Here is a 15,453-nt window from a genome sequence, read left to right on the forward strand (position 1 = left end):
CTAGAAAATTAAACCAATTAATCCTGCAATATACATATTCTGGATACAAGAAGTCCCCTCACTGTTTCACAGCACATGTACCTGAACTTTAGGAGAGTGGTTTGTTGTTGTTCCTTTGGTGATGTATGATTTTTAAAAAGAAAAAAAAATACTACAGCTGCTGAAGCTTTAGAAGACAGGGTGAAATATTTAGAAGAGAAATGGCAGAACCGCATGTTTCATCCTGAAAATTTAACCTGGTAACATTGGAAATCCTGTTTGGATTTCCTTTGTTTCTTTTGTAGACTAGGGCTACACTCACCAATACAAACTTCACTGCTGTCATGCAATTGGGGCAGTGTTGAGTGTTATATGGTATAGCTAGCACATGACTTGCAGTCATAGTTGATTCATACTTTCTATTTGTATTTCCTTTGTAATAACTAGGAAGGGGTTCACAGGTTTATGCAGACAATTGTGACTTTTCTTGCAATGTCAGAAGTCATTCTCAGAATTTCTCTCACCTTTACTTTATATTATGCTTCTTTAAAAATTTCAAAATTCCAAACATGGAGACTTTTTCCTTGCCACATCTCTAAGAAGCAGTATCTATATAGGAAAATTAGGAGAAATCTAAAATATTGGCTGCCTGGCCAGAGCTGACTCACTGAGTTGGTTCCAGCCATCTTTTTCTCTCAATCATGGCCAATTCTCTTTCTTATCACTGTGGCTATTCCATGTGGCTTTTGTCTTTGCAGGTCACATGATCCCAGGGACCTCTCCTTCCTTTTTCATCAATGGAAAAAAAAACTGGTTGCATCCAACCAGTTCACCAAACTAGCAGTTTGGTGAAGATTTGAGCAATGCCAAACATGTATGTCTCCCATGTGAACACAAGCAGAATAAGGATGTGATGCCATAGGAATTCCAGTATGTGCTTCATCATGTTCTTCAAATTGGCTTTCTTACAGAGGAGCCATCATAACTGGCTGTAAAATGTACTCCTCCTTATCCAGACAGCTATTTATCCAGATGGCCTGCCCATTTCCAAAACCAAATGGAAGCTATAAAGTTGGATAGTATCTTTGGCCATGTGCTGAAGCTGAGCTGTCACAACACTTTTCGGTTTTTGGTTCAGTTGCAGTACATCTGTTGCTACAAACCTAACTCCCCCCTATCCATGGTAACTGTCCAGCAGCAATAATGCAGCAGTATCAAATTAATAGAGATAATTTACATTGAAGGTGGAGCAAAAATAGGGCCTTCAAGAGAAGAACATGCTTCTTCACCCGAAGTGTTTGTTGAGTGAATGCTATCAAATGGGCCCATTCTTTCCCTTACTAGAGTGCCTGTCTTCACAATTGAGTGAAATACTATTTATGCTCTAACAGCGGAGAATCATATAAAGGATTTATTAAGGGCATACACTTGAACATGCCTTGCTGAACAATCAATGTATAGAAGAACCAGATGCTGTTCAAACAAATGAAACTTTTACCTCAGCTCTTCAACCTTGGTGTAAACGTTTATCACATATTGTTGGGAGGGATATAAGTAAAAATATAAAAATAAGTAAATGTTTAGGGAAGCAGAGTGTAGGGCCCCACTTCAACATGAATGGCAAAATAATTTGGTAAAGGAACGCAGCAGTCATATACACTCTTGCTTGAAGTAAGTTCCCCTGTACTCAGTAGGACTTTGCCTAAGTAAACATGCATAGACTTATAACATCGTTATGAATTTCTATTCCTGTTTTTGTCCCATGGATGATTCTTATTCATGACAGTTTGATGAGATTTGAATGCCACTTTTTTCCAACCCTGGTGACAGCTAATTATGGAACACTTGAGATAATTGCCCTTACTCAATTTTTTTCCCCTAACTGAAACTTTTCTCAGTGGGCTATAAGCCATCTGAGTACTTTTATGAGGTAATGTTCTTGCTGTATGTGATCTGACTGATGCATCAAGTCTTCTGTCTGTAACCAGGTAACTATTCAAATATTCCCTACATGCCAGCTTTCATAAAGGGTGACAACCAAAATCTGCTGAACTAAAAATTACGTATTTAATAAAATCTGTAAACCTTATTAAAAGCTAAGGGTTTGAGGAGTCTTTATATTCAAAAGTATCTGCAAAAAAAGAGAGAAGCCCATTCCAGCCAAAGCAATGTATTTTTAAATGCCATTGATTTAAATGGACAAAAATTTACTTTCATTGAAATCAATGGCACATAAAAGTGCTTAAATTTGACCAGATCGTGTGCAGTAATTGAAATGGTATAACATGTTCAGGACTGTGGTTATTAACAATTCTTTTTTTTTTCCTTTTTGTAAAAGTTAACATGTGTTAATAACTTGAAATGTGGGGAAAGAGTTTTGTTTCTCAGTCTTGAAATTTATGTTTATAGAGAATGAACGCCACCATAACATAAAATGGCAATGTCTGGTATGGCAATTACAGCGCCATCCATTAACTTGGCAAGGGAGCTAGACTGTGTAATATTCCACATGACACACACTTTATTTATCATCTCTGTATTATTACCTTCTTCAAGGAACTCAGTGTAGTGACATTCTGTAGTTTTATCATCACAACCACTGGGAGGGTAGGCTGAAAAAAAGCATCATGCTCAAGGCTGCCTGCTAAGACCCAAACAAGATGTTAACAGGAGATGTAAGGCTGCTGCTGCCAACCTGCAGCCAGTCCTCACATTTCTCTGGCAACACCTAGTGAGAGAAGACACATGAGATAATTGTGCTTAGCATCTCTATCACAACTCCACTTCAATGACTGCTGCTAGCAGGGTGGCATCATTTCACAAATGTTCGTTCATGAGAAACTACCAGGGAGATGAGGGTCAGCAGCTGAACTAATATCTAGTTTGTGCTTAGATGTCATGGTTGAGCAGACATTTGAACCTGGGTTTCCTCAGGCAGCTCTTCTAGAGAAATGTAAATAATTCCCTTATTACCAAAGGATAGTAAGGCACATTTGTGTCTTGTCTGAGCATGCAGGCTGATAACAGACTATAGCAGGGGTTCCCAACCTATTTGGGCACAGGGTGGGTGGTGGGTGCAATCACAAAATGGCTGCTGCAGGATGTGACACCAACTACAAAATGGCTGTTGAGGAGGCATTGGCCATCACTGCCTAGGAGGCAGTAGCAAACACAAAATGGCTGCTGCAGGTGCAGTGCCAATGACAAAATGGCTGCCATGGGAGATGATGGCAACCACAAAATGTCAGGGAGTGAGGCAGGGCCAGATTTAGGTTTGATGAGGCCCTAAGCTGTTGAAGGTAATGGGGCCCTTTGTATGTCCAGCGTGTCAACAACAAATTGTTGCTGTTTTTTGTGTTGAATATATGCTATATGGTAATTTATGGACCTAATAGGTATCTAAATCCATTTGCACATAACAAAATATTTATTTTATCAAAGTAATTGTTGAACTGAAATACAATTAAGAAGAAGTATATTAATAGTGAAATAATTATTATTTCCTTTAAATTTTGGGGGGGGGGCAAGAGAGTGGGGCCCTAAGCTATAGCTTGTTTAGCTTATACGTAAATCCGGCATTGGAGTGAGGTTATACACAACTCTGATCCTTGCAGGCAGAAGCTCTGCTTTACAAGATGCCTTTTAAAATGAACATATTGTTTAAAAATATTTTCTTGCATACACACAACTTACCTTCAGTCACACAGTGAAGACCCTTGTGCTATGGTGGCAACTACTGAAGCAAAACTGTTTTTTAATCTACCGCTAGTCAGATCTCCAAAGGCCAATCAGAAGCCCTGCTGGGCAAAAGACCCACCTAGCCCTACCCACTTTCTAAAAACACTTGGTGGGTGCCATAGTGCCCACAGGTGCCACATTGGAGGCCCGTGGCCTACAGGATTCTCAGCAAAGGGCTGTGAGCAACAGTGTCCCACTCTATGAAATCTCTTTAATGGCACTTCTATTCTACATAGTTAAAGGAGACCATTTGTTTCTAGTGCTGGTGAGTCAGCCCTTTACATTCACACTGAAAGTGATTATATCTGGTGGTCCTGCTGCCTCAGTGTAGCAGCCAATAGAAATTATACTTACTGGTATACTAGTTGTGTATCAACTTGCTATTTTTTTTTACAAAAAGATCCTTAATTGTCTCCACAATGCTTTCACTTGCACAAATAGGTTGTTTTTTCCGCAAAATTTGTTTTTGTTTCAAAATGATGTGGTGCCACAAGTTTCATTTAAAAAAAATGCAAAGTGTTGATGAAATGAAAAATATAACCTACATTTCCCCATCCATGTGTTCATGGCTTATCTTTGACTTCTCAGCTTTTGAATACAGCATGCTGTACATGAAGCCATGCTTAATCATAATGACATGTGTGTTATTCCTGGAGAATATGTAGTGCGCTTCTTTGGGTGTGCATGACAGACATGTACTCTGCTTCAGTGGTTTTCAAGTTTTCTACCCCAGAGAACCTCCTCCAAATCCATTTATTTCTGAGTCACCCATGAACCTCTGCCACATAGCCTATATGTATTGCTGAGGATTCTGGGATGAGTTCTATAACACATACTCAGTTCATGCAGGCTTTGGGGATCTTCCCAGGTACCTGAACATGTGTCCTATAACACACCAATTGTTTCCCTAAAATCTAGGGTTGCCAACTCTGGGTGGGGAAATTGCTGGATATTTGGGGTAGAGCCTGGGGAGGGTGGGGGTTTGGTGAGAAACCTCAGCAGAATATCATGCCATAAAGGCTGCCTTCCAAAGCAGCCGTTTTCTCCAGGAGAACAGATCTCTGTCGTCTGGAGGTCCATTGTGACTCCAGATCTCCCAAGTCCCACTTGGAGGCTGGCAATCATACTGAAGTTACACATTACAAGGGAACTGTACTCTTTCAACGAATTTTGTATGCTATTACCAATCTTGTCATTGGGGAATTCTTGATCTTCTATGGAACTGGAATTTGAAAACCACTGCTCAACTTGATTCTGTTTCTACCCACCTCCCAAAATAATATTCTATCTTCATTCCTCAGATGCTGACAGACACTGTGAATTTGTTGGAAATCCTTTGAAGATTAAAAGTACTAGGAAATCATTATCATGTATAATTGGGTACTTAGGTGAGTCCTCTTGGAGCAAAATGAGTTATATAAGATCATGATAAACAAAAGACCTTCAAATACAATGAACATGAAATGTTTCGTTTTTGGGGTGCTGTGAAGATTCATCAAATAGCAGTGGCTTGTAGAAATCTTAAGTCATCAAGAAGAGAGCTATGGGAGAACCATAAACCCCAATGTGTATGTTTTCTGTAAGCAGGGTGTTTCATACAGGGGAGCAGTTAAACACTGAGTTCCTGACCTGCAGTCTGAAGTGGGTCTATAGCGTGTGTGTGTGTGTGTGTATTATATATATGTAAAGCTTACCCTACTTGGAAACATACCAAATAATTCTACACATTCTGCGTAATGATGTGGTAAACTAAGGTTATAAAAATCTAGACTTGAGCTTCTTTTAGGTAAATGATGAATGCTTCAGTTGTTATAAGAAAAATATAGCAGCCTTCAGAAGGACTAGCCACTTAGAAGGCAGAGTTGTAATTCAGTGGCAGAATGCCTCCTTTGCATGTGGAAGATTCCAGGTTCAGTCCCTGGCATCATCAGTTAAGTGATCTTGTGTGGCAGGCGTTGCAAAAAATGTGTGTGTGTGCCATCAAGTCACAGCTGACTTATGGCGATCCTGTAGGGTTTTCAAGACAGGAGACGTTTGGAGGTGGTTTGCCATTGCCTGCCCCTGTGTGGGCTGAAAGAGTTCTGAGAGAACTGTGACTGGCCCAAATACTTTGCCTGAAATCTTAGCAAGCCATTGCCTGATTTCTCAACACTAAGTTAAATGGGTCAGTGGTCTCACTCAGTATATGGTAGCGCCATATGTTCATAATAATGTAAATGTTTTTCCAGTTCTACACAAAGGCAACAAATTTCATCTCCAATGCTGTCAGGTGCCACCATCCTTATTTTCTGAGTATACATTTCAGCCTTCTACATTTCAATTGACATTCTACAGTTTTCAACCAAGCTGTCAGCAGTGAGGAGCAATTCTGTATGTGATGCACACAGCTGGGGCATTTTTTATGTACCTATGAAGATATACTTGATAAAAGATATAATTGAAATGGACTCCAAAGGAAATCTGTTCAAACAGGAAATTCAGGGAAGTTTGTTGATCAATTTATCCAACAGGAGAATTTTTTAAAATATTAGGTCAGAAAAGGAAATCCATATAGCTTTTTGCAGCAAGTGTGGTTATTTTAAGGAACCCCCTCCCCACATATAATTTCAATTCTAATATCATATCCAGCTGGAGGAAAACATAACAAGGCTAACCTGATGATCTAGACAAGAGTCCACTCTGTATTTTGAGTGGCACTCAGTTGATACGTTGGTTCTAAATAAAACTAAACGGAGAAATGAATGCATCTGTATTCTGAAGGCAGCCCAGATATGGGGAGCTGCCTGCCATCTCAAAGGTCCAGCAACCTAGGAAGGAGGAGAATTCTATCTGTGGACATAAGAAACTGTCCTCCATTGCATCAGGCCAAAGGGCTATCTAGCCTAGTACAGTCTACTAGATTTCCAGCAAGGGCCTTTTTAAAGCCTGCTACCCAAGATCCTTAAAAGGGAGATGCTGGTGACTGAACCTGGACTCCATATGCAACTGAGCTATGGCTGTACATCTCTCTCCACGGTCATTATGTTCAGAGAGATGATTAACACAGAGATAATTACATCAGTAATGTGGTTGCCTGAGGACTATAAACATTAATTTAAAGTTGCATTATTTCCCAAAGTATTATTTATTTACTTACTTTGTTTATATCCTGCCTTTCTCCCCAATGAGGACCCAAAGCAGCTTACATTGTTTTTCTTCTCCATTTTAAAGTATTTGCATTCTTGAAAGCAATATGTTTAACAAGGGTTTTAAATGAGCCAATGTGGGAAGCCTACAGCAACTTCTGCATGTCAGTGAAGTGCCATTTTAATTATATTGTGCCTTTACCCAGGAATTGGTTTAGGTGGCTGTTTTCAGTGCTCATGGCCCCATTTTTTTCAGGCAAACTGCCCAGGATTTTTGAATTTCATCTACCACATTGACAACCCAAAGATGCAAAAACATTTCCTTTATAAGGTGTCAGAAGTATGCAGTTCTTCAAAATACCACCATCATAACCATCATCATCATTATCACCACTACTTCAGCAGTGTTTAGTCAGGGGGGTGGATCTTATCTCTGTCATACTGAGCAAAGTTTGAAGCCTTCGTCCTATCTAAGAAAATTTCCTCTGACTTCAATGGCTCTTCCTTTGGAGAAAGAGCCACAAAGTAATAGTACAATCCTAAGCAGATTTACAGCTCATTCCTGAGCCTTGGGGCCGAATGGGCTTAGGAGGGGTACCCAAACCCCTTGCACTGTGGAAACTAGCATGGACACCGGCAACTTGCATGCTCCTGCCCCCCCACCCCAGGACTGCTGTGGCAGCACGGCTCTAGGATGCCGGCTCGGCCTCCTGCCAGCATCTTGCCAGCGCAAGTCCTCGTGCCAGCGCCCAGGGAGGAATTTCCGGGGAGTCTTGGGGGCGGAGCTGCCAGTAGGCCTTCCAGGCTGGAAACTCCCCCTCCGCAACAGCAGTGCAGCACCACCTTTTTGTTGGCACAGCACCACTGTTTTCAGTGGGGCTATTTTCCTCATTTTAGCTTTTTTAATTTTTTAAAAAGGGTTGTTTTTTTGCCTCCCAGCAGCTAGGACACCTCTTTGAAGGCACCACAGCAGTGCCTCAGCCACGCCGTCCCCAGCCGCTGCAGGGCTCAGAAATGAGCTGTTAGTCTATGTCCATAGACATCAGTAGGCATAGAAGGATGTAGCTCTGTTTAGGATTGCACTGTTAATCTATTAAAATTTATGGTAGAATGTTTTAATTATTTTAACTGTAAGGACATAAAATCTAAGATGAGGCATAGCTCTTCTGACATGCTCAGGAGGGAATGCCTCTTCTGGGATACTGCCTGTGACCAGGCGTACATGCATTGTAAAAAAGAAATAAAGACTGCAATTTTCTTCAGAACTAATATTTTATGCCTCTGCAGAATCAATGAATTTAAACATATACATATGATTGACATTCTTCCCCAAATGACAGTCCTCATTATTAGCAAAGTACATGTAAATTGAATTGATGCTGGAAAGTACTTTCTTTTTAAAAAGTGCAATAATCAGAACAATCTCTTTGAAATTATAGAGATTCATCCTGCCATGAAGCCTAATATAATCAAGTCAACGCCAAGCCTTCAGAGTTCAATGTCAAAGCGAATGCTTGCGGCCCCAAGCCATTCGGCGTTAAGTATTTTGGGGAAAAGAAACTACAGCCACCATCATAATGGCCTGGATGGTATGTGTAAACCTGAGAGGTGAAATGTTATGATTAGTTGGTTTTTGCAATGGGTTGGATCCAGCCAGTATTTTCACACAATCTTGGCCCATTCTCCTCTGTATCACAGGCCCTGTCACACATGTTTTTTTGTCCATTTAGGTCCTATGATCCCAAACACAGTTTTCCCGGTAGTCACAGGGGACCCATTCCTCCCTTCCTCACCAGGGAAAAGCCTGGGTGGATCCAATTGCATGTATGCATAATTTAAGGAAATACCTCGAATGTATGATCCTATTAATTTAGTGCTGCTATCTCATACGTAATTATGACAGTGTTAATGTAGGGTTGTCAATTCTGGGTTGGGAAATTCCTGGAAAATTTTGTGGGTGACGTTTGGGAACAGTGGGGTTTGGGGAGGGGAGGGACCTCAGAGGGGTATAATGCTATAGATTCCACCTTCCAAAGCTGCCATTTTCTCCTGGTGAACCGATCTCTGTCATCGGTTCAATTGAAATCAATTCCAGGAGCTCTCTAGCCACCTCCTGGAGGTTGGCAACTATGGTAAACAGCTTTCTTTTTGGAATGAAAGCACTCTGTTAACACCATTTTTATCCTACTTGTCTAACTGTCAAAAGGGCTAGCATTAATTCAAATGTCAATAAGAACAGTTGTTCAAGCTGAAAGGGACAATAAAATTCACCAAAAACAACCAGAATCAAATAAACAACCAAGAACCAAAGCAAAGCAAAATAAAAAACCCTAAAAGCCAAGCAATTCAACCAAACACTTTATAGAAGAAAAGGACTTATAGCCTGGCACTAAAATACCAGTCATAAAGGTGCCAGGAAATAATATTATTCTACAGACACGGCACCACAGTTAATGAGACCTCCTCACTTTACATGCATTGGGAACCCAATGAAAGCCTTTGAGACAGATTTCAATCAACAAGCCAATTTATATGGGAGCAGAATGTACCATGGGTGTAGACCATTTGCAACACTTTGAACTGTACCCAGAAGCTAACTGTAAGCCTTGAGGGAGACATCCCATTTCCCCCTCTCCCACTATTTCTTCTTTCCCTCTCCTGTAGGGTTGCCAGGTCCCTCTTCGCCACGGGCAGGGAGTTTTTGGGACGGAGCCTGAGGAGGGCAGGGTTTGGGGAGGGGAGAGGCTTCAATGCCATGGAGTCTAATTGCCAAAGCAGCCATTTTCTCCAGGTGAACTGAATCGGCTAGAGATTAGTTGTAATAGCAGGAGATCACCAGCTAATATCTGGAGGTTGGCAACCCTACTTTCCTGAAAGCCCTATAGCTTCTCCCCTTTCCCTCCTAGCTTCTCTTTTTCCCACACTTTCCAACCTTCCTTACCCCCCACCCCCATCTTCAGCTCCCCTCTTCAGTCTCCCTAGTAGGCTATCTCCAGGAAAACTGGCCAAGTCGAGCACTGCCAGCTGAGCCTAGCCCAGTTGTGCAGTTGGGAACCAGCAAGGACTTGTGGAGGCACCTCATTTCCCCCTGTATTCCCTCCCCACACTATTTCCTCTTTCCCTTCTCCTGGCAAATCCCATATCTCCATCTTTCCCTGCTTCCTTCTCTCCTTCCCACCCACCTAACTACCTTTTATATATCCCCCATCTTTAGAGTTGCCATCTTTAGGGTAAAATCCCGCCAATCCACCGGGCTTCCTGCCAACCAGCTGAGGGCTGGCGTGCACGCGCACACGCACAACGAGCCTATGTTGCTTCAGGGTTTACCCGGAAATGACGTGGATGCTCTAGCAACTTCAGCCAAAACTCTATGGTTTCCATAGAGTTTCGGCCGAGATTGATAGAGCGTCTGCATCACTTCTGAGTAAACCGGAAGTGATGTAGATGCTCGGGCGCATCGTACCAGGTGCGCGTGCACCGCATGTTCCAAGAAACCTCCTGACCATGGACCAACAGGACCTGGTAAGCCTACCCATCTTCATTTACATTTATTATTTAATTATTTCATTTCCCCCTACTATTCACCACAATGGGAGCCCAAAGGAAGCTTGTATTATTTTTCTCTCTTCCATTTTTTTTCTCACTACAACCCTATGAAGTTGGATAGGCTGAGTTTGTGTGACTGGTTCAAAGTCACCTAGTGATCTACCACTGCAGAGAAGGAATTTGAACCTGGGTCTCTCAGATCCTATTTTGAAACTCTGCACAACAGTGGCTTTTATGAGGTGGCTGCTGTTGTACAGTGGCAAGCAGGTGAGCCTGGGTGAGTCATGCAGTCAGGTGGAAGCAAGTTGCCAGGTGATCACTGCGGGGCCTGGCTCCCATGAGTCCATTGTCAATGGCCAAAGCAAAACTTATGGTTGCCAGGTCCCTCTTCACCACCAGCAGGAGATTTTGGGGGGTGGAGCCTGAGGAGGGCATGGTTTGGTGAGGGGAGGGAGTCCAATTGCCAAAGCAGCCATTTTCTCCAGGTGAACTAATCTCTATTGGCTGGAGTTGTAATAGCAGAAGATCTCCAGCTAGTACCTGGAGGTTGGCAACCCTTGCAAAACTGGAAAGGGCCCTGCCCCCTCCGCTTGCATTTTTCTAACAGAAACCATGCCTTCTGACCAGTGCCTGTGGAGGCTGAAGTCTGGGGAGGAGAAGGTGCTCAGTGAGATGGGAATGCCATAGAGTTGGCCCTCTGAAACGGCATTTCCTCCTTGGAAACCATCTCTGTAGTCTGGAAATCAGCTTTAATTCCAGGAAACCTCCAGGCCTCACTTTGAGATTGAGAACCATGTCATAAATCAAGTTGTGAAGAACTGAACAAAACAATGGCTTACCACTTTTCAAATAATGCAGCAGACTTGGAACACAGTTAAAGAAATAGTTATTAAACATTATATATAAATATCGATCCTTGCACAGTAAATACATTGTTCCCCAGAAATCGATTAAAACTCCACTGGAAAGATTGGAATGTTTCCATTCATAACTTTGTTATGACCAGAGATGCCTGTGATTAGTTTGTTTTGGAAGATATGCAAGATATATTTGTTTTGTCATTTTTAAATGTCATTTCTTCTGAGATGTAATACACAGGATTGGCTACATTTCGAAATATCATCTCTAGAGATTATTCAGGCTTTGCGGCCCTTGAGCCAATACTTCCTCTGCTTCCCACTAATCCCTTCTCTTGTAAGAATGATTACATAAAAAAGAACAGAGAACAGAATTTTTCATATTGGTGTATAAGGTCCCCAGCTCAAATTTGCTCAAGCACAGGCTCCCTTGGTATCATTTCATATCTCCACCTCTCCTCCTTGCAGTATAAATCTAAAACTGGCCTGCCTTACAGGGTTTCTGAACAGGTTACTGGTACTGATGGTAAAGGGCTTTGAACACCTGAAGTATTTTATAAATTCTAACGATGCTGATTTCTAGTATAGGATTGGCAAGATAAGCTCCCAAAGCCCTAGCAAACTGAAGGTCCCTTCCTACTGTTCAAAAAGCCAAAATGATTTTCAGGAACTGCTATAAGTGACCATCCATGGAGATAACAGCTTTGCTCAGTGCGTTTTAGATTATTACCACAGACCAGTGATCAAAACAGACCTGATAAAGATCATAGATCTCTCTGTGTGCACACAGTCCTGATTTGGGGAGGGGGACTGAACCCTCCAAATGTTGCTCAGTTTCACTAATTGGTTATTATCATTTCTATGTATCTTTTAAAAAATGTATCTTTTAAAAAATGTATAGTTAAAAAACACATTTTTTCTCCTTTAAAATGTTAACATTATGGGGAGGTTCAGTTAGTGAAACCAAGTGGGTGTTAAAAATTTCCATCCAAATTGGGGCTTCACACATTTACAATGCACCTTTTACAGACTGACAGAGATTTGTGATCTTGGTCACATCTAGGGTTGCCAACCTCCAGGTACTGTTGTGTTCCGTATGGAAAAATACCGAAATAATGACCTATATGACTGTAAGTTTGTATGAAGTATATACAATATCCAGTAAAAGCAAACAAGGTTTAGTTGTAAATTTTGTTCATTATTTCGGTATTTTTCCATACGGAACACAGCAATAACTATATACTGATTAGCACTGGTTACCAACCTCCAGGTACTAACTGGAGATCTCCTTCTATTACAACTGATCTCCAGCTGATAGAGATCAGTTCACCTGGAGAAAATGGCCACTTTGGTAATTGCACTCTATGGCATTGAAGTCCCTCCCCTCCCCAAACCCTGCCCTCCTCAAGCTCCACTGCAAAAAACCTCCCACCGGTGGCAAAGATGGACCAGGCAACCCTAGTCACATCTCTTTTGGCCCTCATATCACCATACTGGTAGACTCCTGACCTAGTATGGGTCACATGGAGCTACCAGGTCTGTGAGGCATAAAGGAGCTGCTCAATTTTAATTCTATTGCAACAGCTTCTGTGTGATCTGCAAGGAATGTTTTGACTGAGATCTGTGTAGCATCATCTAGGGAAAGGGAACCTAGCAACCACTGACAGAAGCAATCACTGAGCTGGTTCATCATACTACATACTGGTTCATCAGCTCATCATTTTGCTTCTTTCCCATAATGTCTGCTGCGGTTTTGTAGAGGGAGTTCACATCTGTGGTAGAGTTTCATCATCCAGCAAACGTGCTCTTCAGTTTTGCTCAGCTCAGAAATTGTTTGCTTGAGTATCTTCTGTTGTTACTGGGGCGGGGGGGTGGGGGTGGGGAGAGAAACTTGGCTGGATAAAATTCCTTGGATTTCAGAAGAGCCACCCCAGAGCAAAATGATTTGTGAAGAGGTCAATGAGGCTACATAGGGTTGCCAACCTCCAGATACCAGCTGGAGATCTCTTGCTATTACAACTGATCTCCAGCCAATAGAGATTAGTTTACCTGAAGAAAATGGCCACTTTGGAAATTGGACTCCCTCCCCTCACCAAACCATGCCCTCCTCAGGCTCCACCCCCCAAAATCTCCTACTGGTGGTGAAGAGGGACCTGGCAACCCTAAGTTTTGCTTTGGCCATTGACAGTTTCATCCATTGCAAGAGGCTTGGAATTTAAAAGGACACTTTCCTGTGTGCTTGATGATGGCTCAATCTGCATATGAATCGCAAGGAGATTGCCTATTTTGCATTTGTATATGTCTCCAGATTACCCTCTGCAACTAGCTCTTGAGAAACTGCCTTCCAAATAGCTCAAGAAAGGCGAGGCAAACAGATCTCCCTGAAGTTTGAACACACTTCAACTTTTAAATCACGAGAAGAGTGGTCCTTAAGTACAAAAAAGGCATCTTGAGATTTCAGGTCTTGAATTCGTGGTATTGAACACATGAAGCTGCCTGATTCTGAATCAGACCCTTGGTCCATCAAAGTCAGTATTGTCTACTCAGACCGGCAGCAGCTCTCCAGGGTCTCAGGCAGAGGTTTTTCATATCACCTACTTGCCTAGTCCCTTTAACTGGAGATGCCAGGGATTGAACCTGAGAACTTCTCCATGCCAAGCAGATGCTCTACCACTGAGGCACGGCCCCTCCCACACATAGGTCATTTAATCCTGTGTCATCACTGATGTCTATTATGTGTATTTGCTGGTTACTCTTGTGGGGTAGCTTTAAACCTCAATAGGGAGAGCCCACAGTGTAAACCACAAAAGAGGAAATGTTAACAAGAAAGTTCTCACTGTTCAGATGAATGGGGGAAATTTTCCCATGGCTCCTGGGGGGGCTGTTTGTTAGTTTGTCTCCTTGAAGGCAGACTGCCTTGAGGAGGAAGTGCTTTCTTTGTTTCAAATTGTTTCTAATTGAAACAAAGAAAGCAGACGCCTCCACGGCTGCATTCCCCGAAGCCGAACTTGACGAATTCAAAGCAGAGACTCCCCGAAGCTGGCAAGTCTGGATTCGAGAATCTCTGCAGTTTTTGCTTTCGGTTCATGACGAACTGGGAAGCCCCGATTCAAGCTTGCTTCGGGGGATTTCCAGTTCAGCACGAAACGAATCGACAGGCCTAGGGCTAGGGCCAAGTAATGTATTTTTCTGAACCTTTTTTCCCTTCTGTGGCGATATAATCAACAGACACATCTTGAAGCACCTGAAACCTATTACTGGTGTTAACTCCAAAAGTAAAGAAATCTTCCAACTTACTTTGTTTGGTAGACGGGAAGTTATCAAGGTCTGATTCAAAAGGAAAATCTCTTTTCCTACCCCTACCAGATGGCAAATAGTGGTCCAGTATCATATTATCATAATATTATAACAATAGGTAGATATACATATATATAATATATAATAATAAAATATAGTATTAAAACTATGTATATATGTATAAAATAATTAAAAATGGCTAACGATAGCTGACAGTGGCTATTTAAAACAATTCATTCTTTACAATTCTTTACCATTAATTCTTTACAATAACTTAATAGAAGACACCCCTCCCCCATCTGGCAGTATTTTATATATAATATATATATGTCTTAACTTGACTTTTACTATGTTCTACACTACTATTAACTATTAACTACTAGCTACAGACTGACTACCCCCCCCCCAACATAGGCAGGATGAAGTGAAAGAGAAACTTCAAAAGATCAAAAAGGTTTAAAATTTTGAAAAATAAAGCAGAAATAAGAAATTAATGGAACAGGAAAAATATAAGATAAATTAAATTAAAATGCCTCAAGACACTGCTTGCAGAACACAGCTGGAACCTGGCGATATTCCTAGCTTTAATTAAATAAATAGTTGATGAAACACAAAATATAAAATACCATCTAAACACATACTAAATAACCCCCCTCCAATCTCCAATATGAATGAGATCAATGCTAACAATTCTAGCAAAAACCTAACAAAATGAGCAGCAGAGCTCATTAAACAGGCTGCCACTCCCCTATAGAGAGGGGGAGAGAAAAAACAAGTTGTCGGCTAGGTAAAAATAACAGCCAATTACAGAGGATAATAACCAACTTAAAATGACAAAATAGCAAAATAAAACCTAAAAAAAGAAACCTACATAGAATAACCTAGGAGTAAACAAAGATAAAAAATAAGAT

The 15,453-nt window shown here is 41.5% G+C and overlaps 1 protein-coding gene across 4 annotated transcripts in view; it reads left to right on the forward strand.

The window, feature by feature from the left end:
• Positions 1-15,453, forward strand: part of MTA3 (metastasis associated 1 family member 3) — a 162,099-nt gene that overhangs the window by 106,164 nt on the left and 40,482 nt on the right. For all 4 annotated transcript variants that reach the window (XM_056853108.1, XM_056853109.1, XM_056853111.1 and 1 more), the window contains exons 15-16: positions 5,019-5,105; positions 8,282-8,431. In XM_056853108.1, coding sequence (XP_056709086.1) covers positions 5,019-5,105; positions 8,282-8,431 — 237 coding nt within the window. The remainder of the gene's footprint in view (positions 1-5,018; positions 5,106-8,281; positions 8,432-15,453) is intronic.

Source organism: Euleptes europaea, chromosome 7 (genome assembly GCF_029931775.1).
Source record: "Euleptes europaea isolate rEulEur1 chromosome 7, rEulEur1.hap1, whole genome shotgun sequence".
NCBI classification, from domain to species: Eukaryota; Metazoa; Chordata; class Lepidosauria; order Squamata; family Sphaerodactylidae; genus Euleptes; species Euleptes europaea.